Source organism: Lynx rufus, unplaced genomic scaffold (genome assembly GCF_022079265.1).
Source record: "Lynx rufus isolate CCGP_SWC_20201006 ecotype Redwood Valley unplaced genomic scaffold, mLynRuf1.p SCAF_18, whole genome shotgun sequence".
In the NCBI taxonomy this organism is placed as follows: Eukaryota; Metazoa; Chordata; class Mammalia; order Carnivora; family Felidae; genus Lynx; species Lynx rufus.
The window spans coordinates 2,498,976-2,519,297 of NW_025814832.1; the positions used below are offsets into that span (position 1 = coordinate 2,498,976).

General features: G+C 60.1%; 1 protein-coding gene across 1 annotated transcript in view; it reads right to left on the bottom strand.

Annotated features, from left to right (window-relative positions):
• DOC2B (double C2 domain beta) overlaps positions 1-17,392 on the bottom strand; it is a 34,521-nt gene extending 17,129 nt beyond the window's left edge. Inside the window, exons 1-6 of the mRNA XM_047080657.1 lie at positions 17,020-17,392; positions 8,554-8,633; positions 6,397-6,471; positions 3,600-3,709; positions 3,292-3,418; positions 486-643 (exon numbers count right to left, since the gene is read on the bottom strand). Coding sequence (XP_046936613.1) covers positions 486-643; positions 3,292-3,418; positions 3,600-3,709; positions 6,397-6,471; positions 8,554-8,633; positions 17,020-17,392 — 923 coding nt within the window. The remainder of the gene's footprint in view (positions 1-485; positions 644-3,291; positions 3,419-3,599; positions 3,710-6,396; positions 6,472-8,553; positions 8,634-17,019) is intronic.
• Between the last annotated feature and the right edge of the window lie 2,930 nt (positions 17,393-20,322).

Genomic DNA, 20,322 nt, shown 5'->3' on the forward strand with positions numbered 1-20,322 from the left:
CCCCCTCCCCCGCCCCAAGTTAGGGTTTCTCTCCAGCACCGCCATGGGCCCCCCTGGCAGGGCGGAGTGGACCCTGACGGGCACCTGTGGCACCAGCACGGGGCTGGGCACACACGGGCAGCCCTAAGTCCCGGCAGAGCTCCTGCTCTGGATCTCCATGCCCGTGCCAGGCCCGGCCCCTCCTCCAACCTGCTAACGGCCCCTCCTGAGGCCGCAGTCAAGGGCAAGTCCGAATGGGGTGTCAGGAGACAACCACGCTCTCTCTGCGTGACCCGGGAAGCCATTCAGATTCTCCAGGCCTCGGCTTCCTCATATGGGAGACGGGGCTGGTCAGACTTAACCCACAGAGTGGCCAAGAAGAGAACACGCTCCTGGGGGTGCGGCGCCCACCCTGCCTCGGGAGATGCTCTAGCGCTTGCCACGCCGCGCTCCCGTCCCGTGAGGTGAAGGGGGAAGGAGACGGCTGGCCCGGGCCGTTCACTCACGTCTTCACGTAGGGGTCCGAGTAGCCGTTGGCGTCCATGGCGGCCAGGTGTGCACAGCGCACGATGCCGACCAGCAGGCCCTGCTTCTGCGAGCTGTACTTGAGGGAGATCAGGATGCGGCCCCGCTCCTCCAGGGACTTGTCTTCTGTCTTGTCCACCTGTGGGGCAGGCAGTCACCTGGCCGTCCTCACGCGCTCCCACTCTCCCGCAGCCAGGGGCTACTGAAGCGGTCCGCTGGCCCGGTGGGTGAGGAGGGGGTCATCCTGGCCTCAGCCCCCCCGAAGGCACTTCCTGGAGCCTTCAGGGTGCAGGGGGCAGCCCCCTTGGGGAGAGCCCACATACAGCTTCGACATATTCCTGACCCCAAGCAGAACAGGGGGGCCCCTCCTGTGCCCTGGCCCCTGCCCGGGGGTGCCTCGGGGATCAGACCTCAACTGTAGGTCTCCCCATCTGCCCCCCCACCCCCCCACCCCGACTAGCCTGAGGGTTTCCACTCCCCACCCTCCTGAGAGCACGGTTCCCACTGTCTGGCTCCCGCTCCTCTGGAACTTCTTCTCCCGACCCTCCGTCCACCTGGACACACCCAGCTAGAGGCCCCAGGGTCCCTCCTTGGGCCTCTCTGGTAGGCTCCTCTCACTGAAGTCCCAGCCACATCCCTTTGCCCACGACGGTCCTCTGCCTGTCACTCAAGTGACGTCCCGTGTGGCTCCTCATTGGCAGGGCTTCATGCCTACACCTCTCCGGAGATGGGACTCCCATGAGGTGAGGGAAGGGCCACCTCCCCTAACTCCCACACCCAGAGCAGACAGGACTAATTGGCCACCGAATTTACTCTAAGCTCAGAAGAGGCCTCAGCATCTTTCTCGACACAGTGCTGGACGGCCATTATTAACAGCCCAGACCAGGCACGGGGGTTTTAACCGTCTGCCACTCGGGCCTGGTGCTTTGTGTGTGATGGGCTCAGTAAACAGCGGCTTGTGCTAGTTTGGGTGACGGGTGAACATGAAACGATATAGATGAGCAGATTTTCAGCTGGTTTTTGGGGGGGCGGGGTTCATTATACACTGGGTTGTTTCATAGGAAGACCATTGGATCGGGTATTGTTCAGTACTTACTGAGAACGAATAACGTTCACAGACCACGTAAAAACCTAAGATGTGCCATCAAAGCGTGTCTTTACTGCCAGAGCACTGATCTTAAACTGCATTCCTTGGTTACCGCATGCCTGAGACCGGACCAGCGAGCGACTAGCAAATCCACGCGAGGCTTGGCGACACCCTGATCACGCCCCAAGCACAGGCACGCGCGTACTCTCACGCAGCCACGTGCGTGGACACACGCATGTGCTCCACCTACTTGAGAACGTGCCCACACGCATTTGCACACGCACCCACATCCCTGCGCGCTCCCATCCCCACACAGCGGTTTGTCATGCCAGGGTTCACAATTCAGGAACACAGCCATACTAGGGGTTGATGTTGCCTTTTAGAAGTGACATAGATCATTCGGAAAAAGTGGGTTTTGGCTAGTGACTCGTGATAAAATAAAAAAGGTTATATCCATCCATCACTCAAATGTCTAGGAGTTGGAAAGAATGTGACGAGGGAATAAAATTTGATCAGGTTATGCAAAAAGGCAGAGTTGGGATCTTGGCCTCGGGCTGACTTTTTTTTTCCAGGGCTGGACTAGGGCGAGCCTGCACGGAGCATTTGTCCCAGGGCCCGGGCCCTACCAGGGACGAGCCTTCCCCTTGCCCAGGCCTCTGGGGGGAAAATGCCCTAAAAGGGGGGTTGTGCCCTCAACACTAGGCTGCTGGAGGGTCTCAGGGTCCTGGGGCCCCCTGGCCAATGCCTCCCACCAGCTCTTCTGAACAGGGTGAAGGCCAGGCCTCCAAGAGCTGGGAAGGGGATTGGGGGGGTTGGTGAGGGAGGAGAGGGGAAGGGAGACACAGATGGACAGAGGTTGGGAGGGCTCAGCTGCAGCGGACAGCAGGGGGCAAAGTTGGTTTTGACCGTTTCTAGGAAAGGATTAATTTTAGGCTCCTCTAGGTGTCTCACAGGCACCTCACGTCTGTTGTGCTCCCGGAGCATCCCCAGCGGCTCCTCCCATGGCCCTCCACATCACAGTGACCTCTGATCTTTCCAGGCGCTCGACCCCCCCACGTCGGGGATGCTTGATCTACCAGCACACCCACTCCTCCTCCACTGTGCACCCCGCCCGCCCTGCCACTGGGTCATACTCATCCCCCCACAGCTCTCCCCACCCTCAGCCTCCTCTCCCTCCGAGCTTGCGCCCAGGGAGCCTGTGCCCAGGGAGCCTGTTAAGACAGTCAGAGGCCTTAGCCCCTGCGTGGCATCCCCCTGCCCCCCACCATGGCCCATCTCGCTCACGGTGAGGAGTCCCTCCCAGCTCCCTCCCCCACCAACCTCTGATCTCCCCTCCTAGGACCCAGTCCCATCGTTCTCCCTGATCCACGCAGTGAGCCTCTTGCTTGTGCCTCTAGCAGACCCGGCACCTGCTATTCCCTCTGCCAGGAATATTCCCCAAACCTCCATCTAAACCACTGACCGCTTGTGCTTTCCTTCGTGACCCTGAGCACTGTCTAACCTAGGCTCTGTTTGGGTAACTCCTCTCGATTTGAATCTGTCTCCTGCCCAAGCTCCACGAAGGATGGGATTTTTGTCTGCTTCCCCAGCATCTGAAGCCAGGTCAGGCCTATTGTAGGTGCTCAATAAATGCCACTGGCCCTGAGCTGCCAAGCAGTGGGGGAGCCCAGATAGCCTGTGGAACCCCATCCCCCACTTACCGGCAGCTGCTTCTCCAGGCAGATGCTGAATGTCTTGGTGTGATTGGGCTTCAGCTTCTTCAGGGGCACGCGCGTCTCCCCGATGAACTCATTGTGGCGGAATTTATCCTCGTCACACACGGAGATCCTGGAGGACAAGAAGCCAGCTCTTCAGATATGAGGTGGGGGCCGGGTGGGCAGTGCTCTCCATTTGCTTTCAAAGCCGTAGGGATGTGCAGGGTGGTTGGGGACGTGGGCGGCAGGGCCAGCCCGAGGGGGGAGGCTGGGGCGGGGCATGGGTGAGGAAGGGGCCTGGGGCCCTCACCCACCGCAGGGTCTTCCGGATCATGTCTTCGTCTGTGATCCCGTAGTAAGTGAGGGTCTCATTCCATGTGGGGTTCAGAGTGTTTCGGAGAGTTTTCGTTCGAAGTTTATTTGCCTGGTGAGAGCAGAAACGAGGCTGTGAGTGTCAGGGAGTCCAGGCCTGCTGGGTCCCCAACATTGAATATGCCTAGGAGAAGAAGGTTGTTAATTGGCTGGCTAAAACATGGAGGTTGGGGCGCCTGGGTGGCTCAGTGGGGGGGGAGGTCATAACCTCACGGTTTGTGGGGTCAAGTCCCACGTTGGGCTCTGAGGACATCACGGAGCCTGCTTGGGATTCTCCCTCCTTCTCTCTCTGACCCTCCCCTTCTCATGTGTGCATGTGCACATGCAAGCTCTCTCTCAAAAAATGAGCTTTAGAAATAAAAAATAAAACATGGAGATTTTCCAGGTGAGCCGGGCAGGCTCAATGCAATGTGATTATAGGGCCCTTGAAAGTGGCAGGGGGAGGCAGGGGGAGGCAGGGGGAGGCAGGGGGAGGCAGGGGGAGGCAGGGGGAGGCAGGGGGAGGCAGGGGGAGGCAGGGGGAGGCAGGGGGAGGCAGGGGGAGGCAGGGGGAGGCAGGGGGAGGCAGGGGGAGGCAGGGGGAGGCAGGGGGAGGCAGGGGGAGGCAGGGGGAGGCAGGGGGAGGCAGGGGGAGGCAGGGGGAGGCAGGGGGAGGCAGGGGGAGGCAGGGGGAGGCAGGGGGAGGCAGGGGGAGGCAGGGGGAGGCAGGGGGAGGCAGGGGGAGGCAGGGGGAGGCAGGGGGAGGCAGGGGGAGGCAGGGGGAGGCAGGGGGAGGCAGGGGGAGGCAGGGGGAGGCAGGGGGAGGCAGGGGGAGGCAGGGGGAGGCAGGGGGAGGCAGGGGGAGGCAGGGGGAGGCAGGGGGAGGCAGGGGGAGGCAGGGGGAGGCAGGGGGAGGCAGGGGGAGGCAGGGGGAGGCAGGGGGAGGCAGGGGGAGGCAGGGGGAGGCAGGGGGAGGCAGGGGGAGGCAGGGGGAGCAACACTCGAGGAGGGAAGAAGTCACAGGCGGACACTGGCATGGGAGGTGGAGGGAGGAATGACGGGCGGGCGGCCTCTCGCTGCTGGAAAAGGGTGGAAATGGCCTCTCCCGCAGCCCTGCCACGCTGGGTGTCACCCCCATGGGAGCTGCAGCACTGGGAGAGAAGAAATGCGTGCTGCAAGCGAGGAAGTCGGTGGCAACTGGCTAGGGCAGCCCCAGGAAACTAAAACGGGGGCTCCCGGCGTCCAGGCCCCGAGCTTGTGTTTCTGCAGGAGGCGCTGGCACTGGGCTGCCGAGAAACCTGGCGCCAGGGCCGGCTTCTCTCCCACCCACCTCCTTGCCTCGTTCAGGCCCTTCCCTGTACCTGGAACACCATCTCCTAGAAAATGCCCGTGGGGCGGCGGGTGTGGGCTGCCCCATCGCCTCCACTCCTCCCTCTGTTTCCCATAGCTCTGGGTTCTTTTATACTCCTTATCTGTCCTGCCCACCTGGGACTCAGCCCCACGACGGGCTCCCCCTGAGGCTGGCCACCGCAGCCAGGCTAGGAGGTCAGGCGGGCCCGGGCTCCAATCCCAGCTGTCCCTGCCCAAGCTCTGTGGAGCCCAGCAGGTTACTCGCCCCCTGGGAGCATCAAGTTCCCACTGCAAAATAGGGAATAGTGCCTCTTTCTCAGCATGGTTTTCAGGAGGCTTCTTGATCAGGCGACGGCTTTTTATAAAACGCTGCCCTATGAGGGAGCTCCTACGTGTGTGTGGGAAGGTCCTTACGACTCACCTCCTGGTACTGCTGATTCTAGCTCCTGTGAGTCTAGGGACTCACAGCCGTCATGCTTCTGAGTTGGGGACATTCCCCTGGTCACAAGGCCCTACCTGTAACAGGAGGACACTGAGGCCTGGAGTGGTGGCCCAGCGCCTCCAGGCACAGGTGGTTGGCCACTGCCGTTTCCCCTGCAGCCCTGCTTTCCTAAAGCGGGACTAATTGCCTCTGCAGGTGGCCCTCCTGGACTGGTGGGGAGCCTCAGCCCTTACATGCTGGCGTAGGGGGTTTGGGCCTCAGACCCAACTCGGGCCCTAGCAGCCCATGGCTCTTCAACCTCCTCCCTGCTTAGTTGGCCTGGGAAGAGTCAGGGGCGAGGGCAGCCCTCTCCCCAGGAGGGCATTTCCATCACAGTCTCTTCCTAGCAGGCCACTTGAAGGCCAGGAAGTCCTTTCCAAACTCTTGGTTTCTTAGAGCAGAGGCCAGGACAAGACCACCAGCCCTCGGGCTCTGCTGCTCGTGCTCCGGTGCCCCGTGTCCCGTGTGCCCCAGCCTCCCGCTGGTGTCCTCTTAGAAGCAGAGCTGGTCTCCCGTCAATCCCCCCCCCTCAGCAATGGGGTCTACACAGCCTGCCCCTGAAAAGTCTGTGGGTCCCACACCCAACTCTGAAAAGATGATCTAACCCTCTCTCCCGTGAAATTAAAAACAAGACACTGAACTGTAAGACGTAAGAAAGTCTAGACCTTCTATCCAGTGCGGAGGGTCACCTTGAGCTTTGGGCTTAATAGCAAGTCTTTTCCAGAAAGAGTTCCCTTTTCCTAGGTGCACCACGAGGCTGTGGGGCTGACTGGGGGCTCTGGGTGGAGGGAAGTGACTGAGGTCCCATCAACTTGCTTGGGCTGTGAGGGGGCAGGGGAGCTCTACACCTCACTGGGTGCTCCAAGCCCAGCGTGGGCCCCTGTCGCAGCAGGGGGAGCCGGCTGGCAGCCTTGGGGTGGACCCCTCACCTTACTGGCTCCTGGCAGCAGATGCAGCTTGACGTAGGGGTCCGCCAGCCCGTTGTGGTCCATCGGCTTCAGGCCCTGAGTGGAGGGGGGACAGCCAAAGGTGTGAAGCGGGAGCTGGAGACACAGAGCAGCCAGGGCCTCCGGGCACGGGGTCGGCAGGCATCCCTCGTGCCCAGGCCTCCTGGCTGGGTCCCCTCACCACCCTCTTTGCAGAGACCCCTGAGCCCACGCCCTCAGAACTGGAAGGATGGCTCAGCGCCAGAGCAATCGCCCCTCCCCCTACACGTCCCGGCCCAGGGCAGGCGTCACGGTCGGTCTTTGTCAGACCAGCTTTTCTCTCCTCCAGATCATGGAGGCCAGGTGACTCACCCTTCTCTGAATGAGGGCCTCATTATCCTGCTTTGGTGAGGCCCTTCCTTCTTCCGGATGCCTCTTCCCCCGCTCCCCGAACCCACGGCTTCCCTCACTGACCCTCTGCCCACGTGAGCCTCTATCCGCTCATCTATAGGCTTCCCTCTTTCCCACGGGAAAATGTTCTGGGTCCTGGAGACCAGGTTCAGTTTTGCTCCAGATTTGCCACCGCTCCCTGCCCGCCTGAATCCAAGGAGGCCACACGTCCTGGCTGGCCCTGGAGGGTCCTTCCACAAGATGGCATCCCTCGCTCACTTTGAGCCTTCAGTCAAGTGTGCACAGCCAGGGAACCAATGGAACCTTAAGCAGACAGGGTCTTAGCAGACCTCATGCCTGCTCTGGTTTCTGGAAATTGTATTTTCTTTCTTCCGCGGTGGCACCTGGGCATGGAGGGAGGCAGCTGTGGCCTGTGTGGGGCTGAGCTCACAACCCCGTGGCATCACAGATGAATGGCCGTTCACGACCAGGCCCACCTCCAAGGAGGATGGAGGCTCTCACCCCCACCCCCCCGGTTTGGCTTGGAGAGCTGGGGAGGAGGGGGGCTGAGATTGGAGGTCAGGGCTTCCAATCTCCCCTCTCCCCCCTGGTAGGGAAGGCAGGGCACACGGCACAGGAGGGGCTGGTGTCTGGGAGGGAGAAGAGACTGGGTGGCTCTGACCAGAGTGGCCTGACAGCAGGTGCCTGCTCCCAGTTCCCAAGCCTGGACCACCTCTACAAAGCTGGGTGGAAGGAGAGGGAAAGGGACCTGCCCGGGCCCTGCGGCTGGCACCCCACGTTGGCGTGGCTGCGGATCACCAGGTTCTCAGCTCTTTTCCTAAGGGCAGGTCTGGAGCCGCTGCATCTCAGCCCGGGCAGCTCCCGAGGGGGGTCAGGGCCAGGATGGCACATGCGGGCCTCTAGGTGTCCAATCAGGGCTCCGGGCCCAAAGTGGACACTACTCCCCCTGCATGGCAGTCCAAGGGTGCTGGCTCAGGCCAGGTGACAGCTGAGACAGGCAGCCGGTCCCTCGGGGTGGGCAGAGCCACGGGTGAAGGTGCTGAGGGGCAGAGGAGCTCCCGGGCTGGGACTGAGGGAGGGGTCTGGGCCCAGGTCCCTCCACGGCTCTACTGGGAGTCCCACTAGGCTGTACTACCACCCTTACCTTGCGGGAGAACATCAACTTTGGCACCTTCCTCCCAGAGGAATCGATGCAGGGGGTGGAGGGAACAGCATGGCTAAGAAGAGAGCTGATGCCTGCCAGCCGGAGGCGGGAGACGCCCCCAGCCCCAACCCAGAGACCAGAGAGCAAGGCTGGGTGCTGAGCCCACGGGAGATGAATCCTCTGCCTGGAGCAGGGCATGGGTGCCCACCGACTCGTCGGGTTGCCCAGGTGTTGGGAACTTCAGGGGTCACAGGCGACCAATTCGAACCCTCTCGGTCTAGCAGGACATACCTGTCATCTCTCCGCTTCCCCTCCCTTCCCTCCACAGCCCCTCCCCAGCTCCGCCCCCAACCTGTGCCTTCCTTCTCTCATTCGCTTTCTGCTTCCTTGTTCTACTCCTTCCCTGAGTGCCTGGCCCGGCAAGGCCTTCTGGGGCAGCGGAGAGGATTTAGGCCAGAATTCCCTCCCTGCCCTGCACCCACGATGCAGGTGCCACAGGGCCCAGACAGGAAACAGTGGGGAGGATGGGCCTCTGGATCTCAACCCCCGCCTCCCACCAACTCCAGCCGGGGCCCCAGACCCCGTGGGAGCCGGCGGGGGCCTACCTTGGCCTTGCTGATGGTGCAGTGCAGGGCGTTGTTCTCCTGGTCGTAGAGCAGGCTGAAGTCCAGCGTGCCCAGGGCAGCTGCGGACAGGGGGCTCGGGTCACGCACTGGCCACACAGTGGCGGAGCATCATCCACCCCTGTGTGGTGGGACCAGGTGCCCACAGTGACTGCCATCGACCAAGAACCTACTGCACCCAATCTCTCCACCCAGCCTCTTAGCCCCACCAGCCCTAGGAAGCGAGCAATGTCCTCCTCACATTCCAGACGACCGAGGAGCCGAGGTTCAGTGAGGCTACGTCAGCCCCGGTCACCACGAGTAGCGGCCCAGGAGTCAAACCCAGGTGGCAGGCCCCACAGCCCAGACCCCCGTGCTGTGGTGCTGGGCCTGGGGCTGGTCCGGCGTTGGGCCCAGTGTGCCCAGGGTACAGGGCACTCAGCTAAAGGTTCCTGTCCTCCTGCCGTCCTCGTGCAACTGCCAGACTTGGCTCTGTGCGTCAGTTTCTCTCACCCGTGAAGGGTCACGAGGACGGTGGGAGAAGTCAGAGGAGACACGGCTTTGAGAGGCTGTGGGTCCCGGCCAGGCTGCCTGGCTGACCCCCCCCACTCCCCAGCAACACCTGGGGCCGCGGTTCCCCGTCTCTCTGGTCTGCTGTGGGGCCCCGCGCAGGCAGCAAGAAGCCACCTAACTCCTCACGCTGCTGAGCTGCAAGCCTTTTAAAGGCAGCAGGCAACTCTCTAGGGCTGGGCAGAGCATTTGGCAATAATTGGGTGCAGCTGCAACCCTGGGGGACAATCACACACAGCAGCTGTGGCCTCCCGTGTTGACGTGGCTCCTGGCACGAAAGCGGGGGTTGTGGGTGAGCAGCAGGCCTCCAGGGGTGAGTCTCTGGACAGTAAGATGCAAATTCACAGGGTGTCTTTAGAAACCCAGACACGGGCCGGTCAACTGGCACGCTATTCATTCATTCTTTACCAAACAGCATTACGATAAGCTGGTTTCTAGGGATGAGGATATCAATAAGGCGGTGCTCCTGCCCCAAGGAAAGCGCAGCTTAATAGGAGAAACAGATGGAAAGAATCTACCCTAACAGAGTCTGGTGAGCGAGGAGCAATAGGGGTCTAAGGATGTGAACTGGGGCCACCAGGGAAGGCTCCCTGGAGGAGGTGATGCTTCACCTGAGCCATATAAGATGATTAGGGGTTGGCCGTACACAGTGGCGCTGGGGGAAAGGCATTCCAACCACAGGCCGACCGGGGGCTGGGGGGCTGAGTGGGTGGAGTGAAGCTAGGGGGAGGGCGGGGCTCTGTTCTTCCGGCCAGCGGCACCCAACACGGTTCTAGATCGAACTATGGCCCAGTGGCCTAGTCCAGCCAGGCTCATCTCTTCACATCTTGTCCACGGCTGCTTTTGCACTATGGTGGCAGAGTGGAGTAGATCCACAGGGACCGTATGCCTGCAGACCCCTGGGCTCGTGCAGGGGCCGGGGCATGGCTAAGTTTGGCTTGGCAGAGAAACGGGCAACGTAAGGGCCATGCGTGTGCAGCTGCCCTTCATTTTGAGGTGATGGCACTGAGTCGCGTTTGTCTTGCCCCCTAGCTCCTAACACAGGGCAAGGCAGCCAGCCCGGTCTCTGTCCTTGCCTGGGAGGGGCGCACGTGGGGTAGGAGACCCGCCCTCTGACGCCGGACCTCGGGTTCAAGTCCTGGCTGTACTGTGCTTCTTTGCGGTGTGACTTTAGATAGCTTTTCTTGCCTCTCTGTGCCTCAGTTTCCTCATGTGCAAAATGGAGACACCACAGAGCTCACTTCACAGCATTGTGCCTTAACGCAGCCCCTGGGGGACCGGAAATGCGCAGTATGTAATTATAGAAAGAGCAGATCTATTTTGGCGATTTTTTCTAGATAACTGTACTTGCCCCTCCGAGACGCCTTCTGGAATGAACTCGTTCCAAACTGGATCACTCCCCTCCCGGCCTTTGTGGACAGGATATACAAATGGTCACAGATACTGTTTTCTTCGTTTTTCTGCCTCCTACTTGGCCATCAGCCTGAAACTCCTCTTAGAATACTTGCCTCTGGTAGCACACGCAGCTCTCCCTCCTTTTCAATAGTCCCCTGTCTGTTCCACGAAACCAGGGGAGAATCTTTACTAGAATTGTGTCCAAACTATGAGTCAACAGGGCTCGAGTGGCGCCTAAGGCGCTTTCGTCAGTAGAGTCCGTGTGCTTCAGCGCTAACTGTATCTGGCTGCGGCCTGGATCCTGGCTCCCATCTGTGCAGCTGGGCGGGTGGGGGTGCTGTGAGCGAGGTTCGTATCACCACGCCTGTAACAGCGCACAGAGCCACGGGCCCCGGACTCTCCAGGTCCCTGCCTGTAGAATATTCTCCAACGCTGTTGGCTCTACGTGACAGGAAATCAGTCTGCTGTTCGGTTCAGGCCTCCCCAGGTCCAGTCTCCCGCCAGACATGAGCTTCCAGAGAGGAGGGACCATTGCCTCAGCCATGCCAGTGACACCGGCAGGGAGCAGATGTTCAATCCACATGGCCGGTCCGTTCCAACCAACTTGCTCTCCAGCTGTACAAGGGAGCGGGGATTGGGTGTGTGTGATGCGCACGTGTTAAAATGCACACCCCACGATCTCTGCCCGTTGCCCACTCTCAGAGAAGGACAGCCAGCCAGACGGCGGGGCTACCTGCTGCCCACTGGGGAACTTAGGTCCAGAAGAGAAGAGCCCCTTTCACCGGCTCTCCAGACATCCCTGTTTAGGGACAGCTGACGCTGCTCGGGGAAACCAGCACCTGTTATCAATTCCCAGGAAGGAACAGCGCACCCAGTGCGGTCCCCCCTCCCCCACGGCTGCAGGATTGATGAATTTTTTTGAACTCCAACGGAAGCTTTGTAAGAAATAATAGTTTTTAGGGGCGCCTGGGTGGCTCAGTCGGTTAAACGTCTGACTCTTGATTTCGGCTCAGGTCGTGGTCTCAGGGTTTGTGGGATTGAGCCCCGAGTCAAGCCTGCTTGGGTTCTCTCTCCCTCTCTCTCTGCCGCTCCCCTGCTCACATGCACTCTTTTTCTCTCTCTCTCACAATAAATAAATAAATGTTTTTTTTTAAAAAAAAGAATAGTTTGTAAATAGAAGCGTGGTCACCATTGGCAGAAACTTGCAGGTGGTGGAGATCTCTTGGGCAGGGATCTTATCGTCCAAAGTCTTCATTTCCCATTCAGGGAAATGAGGCTCAGAGAGGGGAGGTGACCTGGTCAGGGTTGCACAGCAGAATTGGAAGCAGAATCCAGGCCTCTTCACTTCCATCCTGATAGTTCCTTTCTTAAAGCCTAGTGGTGGGGTGCCTGGGTGGCTCAGTCGGTTAAGTGTCTGACCTCGGCTCAGGTCATGATCTCGCGGTCCGTGGGTTCGAGCCCGGTGTCGGGCCCTGTGCTGACAGCCTGGAGCCTGTTTCAGATTCTGTGTCTCCTTCTCTCTCTGACCCTCCCCCGTTCATGCTCTGTCTCTCTCTGTCTCAAAAATAAAATAAACGTTAAAAAAGAAAATTTAAAGCCTAGTGGTTTCCCCCAATTTTTCTGTCTGCCACTTTGCGTGGCTGAAACCTTAGGAGGACGCAACAGAGAAACAGAGAGAGAAAAGCCAAGTCGCTCTCGGGGATGAGGGAGGGCTGGGCTGCCTTCCCGGAGACGGCTCACAGTGCAGGTGAGGAGGGCCCTAAGGGCAGGTGAAGGTGCTCGTCTGTGTGAGCCGCTGGGTCCTGCCCTCCACCCACTCAAATCACGTGCCCTGGCTAAAGTTTACATCCTTGGAAAAATAATGAGGGTTGGTCACTAATGGGCCCTTGAGAGTTGTCACCTGCCTGTCGATAATTATAGAGCTTTAATGGGGCTAATTCAGGGAAAATCAGGCTCAAGCCCCTGTCAATTCCTCTAAGGCCAAACATCCCTTTGCTCTGCTGATGGAGACTGACAGCATCATTTTGACCTTGGTTTGCACCTGGACTTTCCTCACCCGTACACCCTTGGGGATAGGAAATCTGCCCTGGTTGTTCTTTTTTTTTTTTTTTTTTCTTCTTGAAGAAAAATGTCAGCCTCTCAAATAGTTTTAAAAAACTATGGCGGGGCGCCTGGGTGGCGCAGTCGGTTAAGCGTCCGACTTCAGCCAGGTCACGATCTCGCGGTCGTGAGTTCGAGCCCCGCGTCGGGCTCTGGGCTGATGGCTCAGAGCCTGGAGCCTGTTTCCGATTCTGTGTCTCCCTCTCTCTCTGCCCCTCCCCCGTTCATGCTCTGTCTCTCTCTGTCCCAAAAATAAATAAACGTTGAAAAAAAAAATTAAAAAAAAAAAAAAAACTATGGCAAGGGGAGCCTGGGTGGCTCAGTCGGTTGAGCGTCTGACTTTGGTTCAGGTCATGATTTCATGGTTTGTGGGTTAGAGCCCCATGTCAGACCCTGTGCTGACAGCTCAGAGCCTGGAGCCTACTTTGGATCTGTCTCCTCTCTCTCTCTCTGCCCCTTCCCTGCTTCCACTCTGTCTCTCAAAAATAATAATAAAAAAAAAAAAAACTATTGCAAGAACCACAGAAAAATGGTCAAGCCCGAGTTGAAAGCATTTCCTAGTTGGGAAAACTGAGGCACTGAGCCAAGAACTTCAGGAAGGTACAAAGAAGAACGAGCCATAGTCTCTGTTTCCCAGCAGCTCTGGGGCAGAGGATTAGAACTTTAGGACCTTTGTAAGTCTAATCATTCTCCTGCTTTAAATTATTCAAAAGTTCACCACTGCCTCCTGGACTCAGTTTAACCTCCTTGGTGTAGCACTGAAGGCCCTCTGTGATATGACCACCTTGTCCTGAGCCACTTGACGGGCACCTGTGCCGGGCTGTGTTTCCTACGCCTCTCTACCTGTGCACACGGCACTCCCTCTGCCAGGAGCACCTCTCTTTTCTCCTTCCACTGTGCCAGCCTGCTTCTTCCCTTCTCCCAGCCTCAGAGCAGAGCCTTCTCTGTGGGTAAACTCTGTGCATGCTAGCGCTTCTCGTTCGGGTTCCTGCCTCCCTGTTGTCACTGCTGGGCTACTTGTGCATCTCGGTTTCCGTGAAATCCGTCATGTCAGAGATTGTGTCTCGGGCATTCGTGAATCTCAGCACAGTGCCGGCCGTACAGTTGGTCTTGTAACGTTGAATCCATAGAAATATGGTGTGAGCAGGACATGACTGGGCTCAAAGGAAGGGGAGTCACAGCCAGCAGGGACCAGGAAACGCTGCCAGCTGAGGGCCTTCGGGACAGCGATTCCTCCACTCCATCCTCGCTCCAGGCCTCCAGGGGCATCACTCCTGACCCAGACCAGGGCGAATCATGCAGGGGCAGGTGTGAGCACAGGCATGTGATGCAATTCTGGCCAATGAGACAGAAGGACAGGTCTCCTGGGGACTCTGGGAGAGCTGTCCTCACCCTCGAACCGAGATACGGGCAAGGAAACTCGCCCTTGTCAAATTTAGGATCTTCTTGTTACATGTGACACCTGGACCTGAAGCGGCCGCCTTGCACCGGGAGGGAGGTCAGCCTACGAAGAGAAGAGCATGGCCGGGTGGAAAGGGGGGCAGAACCATCACCTCCGAGGTTGCTGATGGACACTGTGTAAACCTACCTGCGGGTCCCACGATCTCAACTGTCCTCACTGTTTAAGGCACTTGGAGTTTACTGTTACTTGCAACCTGGACATTCTAGTCTTTATAGTTTTGAAGAAGGGCCTGGGTCTCCCAGGTGGAGGGTGGGTGGGAGGGCGTCGGCAGGGGAGAAGCACATGCAGAGGGCGGGGCCCGGGGCCCATGTCCAGGGCAGCAAGCAGCCCAGCCCAGCTTGGCCAGGCCACACCGCGGACCCGTGGGAGGAAGGGCGCTTCTAACTCCAACGTTCACTGCGTTTTCTCCCCACCATCGCCCCCTATTAGATCAGTTTGGAACATGCGAATTTTGTGCTTGTGCCTGGAGGTGCCTTAATAAAGGATGGGCTTTGAAGAGAAGAAGGGGAAAGGCTGAATAAATACACAGCACTTCATTCTCAGCCTTGGACAACAGAGCAACCGCCCTAATTTCTTTTTGTTAGAACAGAGATAATCCAATAATTAGGGCAGCAAATAGCATAACCCTGGCTAAAGCCCTAATGAACCATCTGGCTTGAATCACTTAGGCTTATTCTAGGGATCTGGCTGGTAGGGCTGAGAGGGGGCCTCAGCCTGGGGTATCTGCTGAAGAGCGATTCCACCCCCAGCCTGGTCCCACCACAGGAAGGAGCCGAGTTTTCTGTGTTCCCATGCCTAGGATGTTTGCTCGGCCACTGATGGGATCCAAGTCTGGGGTGGGCTGCTTCTGGAAAGGGACAAGGGGGCCCAAGCTGGCCGTGGCTCAGCCATATGCCCTCCTCCTTAGCTCTTTTCAACAGACTGCCTGGTGTCATGGGTGTGGCCAGCCCACAGTTCAGGCTGGCAAGGCTGTGTCCAGGATGGCCTCGCATTGCCCACCTCAACTGAGTCTGTCCCCTGCTGGGACACGTGAGCTCCCTGGGCCCCATGACCCCGTCCTGTTTCCCTTTGCCCCACTCTCTGCTGCTGGGACAGTGCTCAGTGACAGGCTGCTGAGTTGATGGACTGGAGATGAGGCAGCTGGCCTGAGTTTGGGACTTTTGGGCCACCTTGCCTGGGGGCTTAGGGAGAGCCCAAAGAAATGACAAGATTTCTCACCTCATAACAGTGTGTCATCCAGAGGGCCCTTGGTGGCACCAGGAGGGTTCCCTGAAGTTCACGGGGAAGCCCTGCCCTGCCAGCTCACTCCCTTGGCACAGCAGGAAAGATGTTGGAAGGGCAACAGGTTCCCTAACCCTTCTCCTGGAGGTGGCTTTGGATTCATGGCATCCAAAGGGGTGACTTGGGTCCCAGTTAGGTCCTTCCCAGATGCATGGCAAGTAAGGGGTTGCGATTTGCCCAGGGTGCCAGGAGCTGAGGGTGGGGAAGATCCAGGGCACAGCCCTGAGGACAATCAACTCCCACGACCCAATTTCCCCAAGCTGGCAGGGAAGGGGGGGGGGGAGAGGACTGCTTCCCACGTCCATGCCCCACAGCAAGGCCTCAATACACGAGATTCCGACCAGAGTGCTGCGGTCCAGGCCCACTGAAAGTACCTAGCACTTCCCTCCCCTTGGAGGATGGAGGTGGGGCCTCCTCCAGCTCTCTGCTCCAGGGCCTCCCTAGGTAGGACAATGAGCGGTGGGCCACCTCCCCCAGTGGTGCTGACGACCTCCACATTCAGCTTCCAGAGGCACATTTTATGCTTGGGGAAACTCCAGGCCGCCGGCCCTAGGCCCTTGTGAGCACCCAAACCAGGCGCAGCCACCTTCGTGGGCGCAGCACGCAGTTGTGGGGAGACTCAGCTGAGCGGGCCTTGGCGAAGCCTTCGAGCGACCCCTGCGTGGAAAGGTCCACATCCCTGGCAGGGCTGGTGTGGCAGGTCTCACAGTGACGCGACTGGGGCTACAGCTCGGCTGGGGACCCTAGCGAGCAGCGCTGCCCCCCAGCCCCACCCCGGTCTCGTGCCAACCCCTTCCGAACCAGGCGGCGACCTCTTCCACCTCGGTTTCCCCTAAGGTCCCGGGTCGGGCGCGGCAGGCACCCTCAGAGACGGGAAAGGCGAGGAGCTCCCGCCGGCCGGGCCTCGGCCCGGGGACCCCCGCGCTTGCCCACTCCCTGGGGCTCGAGGCTCAGCCCCGGGAGGAGGAGGCGCGTGCTGGGTGACCCTTCCTGGCGGTGGAAAGCGGGCGTAACAGGTGGGCGAAGGTCGGCGGCCCGGGAGAGCTCCGCGGCGGGGTCCACGGACACAGGAGGAAGAACCGCCAAGGTTTTTCCAAAGGACAAGCGGCCCCGCGGTCCTCTGGTGCTCGGCCCGGGCGCCAGCGAAGCCGCCGCGCTCTGCGGGCCGCCGGGCCCACTCGGGAGGCCGGCCCGGCCCCGGGCCCCTCCACCTCCCGCCCCAGCCCGGCCCCTCGGCTGCGGGGCCGGCCCCGCAACGGGTTCCCAAGCGGGGAGGACCGCGCGGCAGGCAGCAACTGGTGTCTCCCCGGGGCGCAGCTCCGCCCTTCCCCGGAACAAAAGCCGCCGCCCGCGCCGGAGCTCCCCGCCAGCGGGCCGAGAGGGGGCGCGGCGCGGGCTCCGAGAACCGGGCCCCGGAAATGGGACACCCCCAGGGGGCGCCCCCAAACTTCCCACCTCTCCAGTGCGGGTCAGGGAGGGGTTCGGGGCTGCCTCTGTAGGGCGCGCGGAGAGCGCACGGAGCGGGCGAGGGGCCGCCACCGGCGGGGGTGGATGCCGGCGAAAGGGGAGACCGCAGGGGGCCGGGGCACCCGCGAGGTCGGGGAGCGAGCGAGAGGCCGGGCCGGGGGAGGGGGCGGGAAGTCGGCGAGTTGGAAACTTACTGCAGTCGTCGGATTCGTAGCCGTCGGCGTCCGGCTCGTCCTCGGGCGGCTTGGCGGGCGGCCGAGCCGGGCTGGGGCCGGGGCTAGGGCCCGGGCTGGCGCCGTAGGCTCCGAAGAGCTGGTCGACATCCTCGTCGTCGTCGCGGGCGCCGTCGGAGGGGCTGCGGCGGCCCGCGCTGGCCGCGGCGGGGCGCGCGGGGGCGTCCGGGGGCGCAGCGGCGCGGGGCCCGGCGTCCGGGGGCAGGCCCCGCGGGAAGCGGGGGAAGTAGTCGGAGATCTGCTTGATGGGCCGGATGGGGCCGGGGCACACGTCGATGGCCATATGCTCCTGGATGCTGATGGTCGCCTTCTCCCCGCGCCGCCGGAGGGTCATGCAGGCAGCGCGGCCCCGCCCGGGCGCGGCCCGGCCCGGCCCGGCGCGGCCCCGGCCCGGGGTGGGGGGGGGGCGGCTCAGCAGGCCCGGCGGGGCGCGGCGAGGGCTGCGGGCATCGCCGGCGGCGCCCCCCGGACGGCCCTGACGCGGCTGCTGCCTGCTCGGCGGCGGCCGGCGAGTGAGTGCCAGGGGCCGGCAGGCGGGGGGCGGGCCCAGCCCGCGTCACCCGGCAGCAACCAAGCAGTGTGAGTGTGCGGGCTGCGCGGGCGGGCGCGGAGCGGAGCGAGCGAACGGCGCCGCACTCACTCGCACTGGCACCGGCGCGCGCACACCCGCGGGCCCCGGGCGCCTTCCACTCGCGCACACGGGCAGGACCGCCGGGAGGCTGAGCAGGGAGCCGCAGGACGCACACTCGCACGTTCCCGCTTGTCCCAGCCCTTGTGGGGCTCCGTTCCCTCCCACAGGACACACGCGGGGGTGCCAAGTCACTCTAAGCACACAGAAGCGTGTGCAGACGCTTGGCAGAAGCGTCCGCTGGCTCACACCTGCAGGACACATCCGCAAACGTTATGTACCCATACAGAGTTGGTTGCAGGTGCCGTTCACCCCCCCCCCCCCCCCGATACACACCTGCCTAACAGGACATACACAGACACACCCATAGAAGTGATCAGGGGACTCGGGGCATCCCCCTCCACCCCCATCTAGCAGGACACACAGCCACGCTCCTAGGAATGTGTTGCTCACACGCTGGTAGGGCATGTACATCCTCAGTGGCCCAAGGTCATTGCTGTTCACAATTCCTCTCAGGTCACATACAAGCACACACTCTTCATAACCCGGAGTCAGTCCCTCACTTGGTTAGTGAGCAGTTTGAGGAACTCGCCTGCTCTCCCCATGGGGATAGGATGGGTGAGAACCTTGACCACAGACTGGTCCCGAGGGGGGAGGGCAGACATGGCCTGGGCAGAAGACACCTGCCCCGTGATGATGGATGAGGCAGAAGTGGGGAGGCAGGGCGTGGCCTGCCCACCTGCTCAAGCCTCCCACATGGTCAGATAACTAAACAAATCTCGGCAGCCCAGCCCAGAGCTTTCCGGGAACAGAGCTCTGTTGGGAATGGCTGCTGCTTATACAGGTGTGTCTCCAGAGAGCCCTGGGCCTGGACAGAATCCTGTTTACTGCCTGGCTTCTGACATATCAGAAATGCTTATCTTCTTGGCTGGGTCCCCTCCATGAGTCTGAATGAGGACAGCCCCAAGCCTGTGTCCCTCCCTCCACCATAACCCACTGAAAGAGGTGGGGGGAACAGAGAGAAGAGAGAGGAGGCTCTTTCTCATCACATCCAGCTGCTACATCCTGACGGATCATCTGATCTTTTTGAACCTCAGTTTCCTCATCTGGGAAATGGGGCTAATTCCAACCTCACAGCATTATGGGGAGGCCCCTTCCAGCATAGAACATGACAGATCAGAGGTGCTCCACAGGGTTGGCTTTCTCTTCTCCCTTCCCTTGAGAGACAAGACTCACTGGTGAGAAATGATGGAGAACCACACGCTGTTTTGTAAGTTCTGCACTGGGTGGTGATAGTCGGCATGACTATATCAAGACCGTTTCCAGCTGCCATCGCTTTGATCCCTTACATTACCCCATGGTGTAGACAGGGCATACTGTTACCATGTTCAGGCGAGGAGATTAAAGCTCAGGCACGAGGACTTACCCACAGTGACTGCTGGCTTGTAGCAGAGCTGGGAGTAGAACCCAGGTGTTCTGACTTTTCTGAAGCTTCCACGCACCCCCTCCTCTGCCTCTTCCTCTCCACTCCTGTGAAGCTTGAGGGGTCTGAGCAGAGCTGAAAACACAGGTAAAACCTCATTTCCCAGAGTTAGGGGGGTGGGGGCGGGGTGGGGGAGAGGCGCCCAAGCCTCAGTGGTTACAATAGGAATGAACCAGCCTGGGGGCTCCCTAAGGACGATCTGGGAACCCGGTAGGAGAAAAAAATCAACCTTCCAAGAATCAGAGGCCAAGGGAAGGCCAGGAAAGCCTGGAAGCCTAACACAGTGGGTTTCTCATTTCTGGGAATGCTTAAGGGGATTAGTTCTTAAATAGGCACAGAGTGACTTCTATGCCAGAGGTAGCTGCATCACAAAGTGATTATGTAATGATACGGGTATTAAAGTACAGACACTGAGCCATCATTTCATAAGTCCTTCACTTGAGGAGCAAGAGAGTATTGTCATCTGTTTACATCTGGGGAAACTGAGGCTTCCGGAAGTCAAGGGTCTGGGAATGAGAGTGGATATCCTGACCCCTGACCCTGTGCCCTTTTGACATCAAAGGTATACCCCTGTGTTCACTGGGAGTGGGGACAGAAGGGGGCTGACCTCTCCCTCTGGCCTCTTGACCTTCTGTGGGGTCTGGCTTTTTGGAGGAGCAGCTCACAGCTTTTGGCCCTGCAGGTGCCGGCTCTTGGAGGGTCTGGAAGAAGTGGGGTGGAAGGCCCAGCCTCCAAAGCACTGAGTTGGGGAACCCCGGGATGCCCGCTGGAGAAAGGGGAGGAGTGTGTGGGACCAACCCCTGGCAGGTGGCAGAGTGGAGAGCCACTCCACGGTCTGAGTTCATCCAGCTATGAGCCCCACCGAGAAGGGGCAGGGTCCCTCTGGAGGGACAGAATTGGTGTTATCCGGGCAGGTGACCATTTTTCTACAAAGAGTATGGGTTGGGGAGTCAGGCAAATTTGGACTCAAAAGCCAGTGTCTCCTGGCCCCTAACTGTGTCTGACTTTGGTCAAGTTGCTTAACTTAGGCCCCTCAGTGGTGGAGTGGGGGAGGCCACGAACAAGCGTGTGAGAAATGCTGATGGGGATGGATGGCACGCAACAGGCACTCAGTCCGTCGTAATTCTCTTGCCCCTGCCTTCCTGGTGCAAAC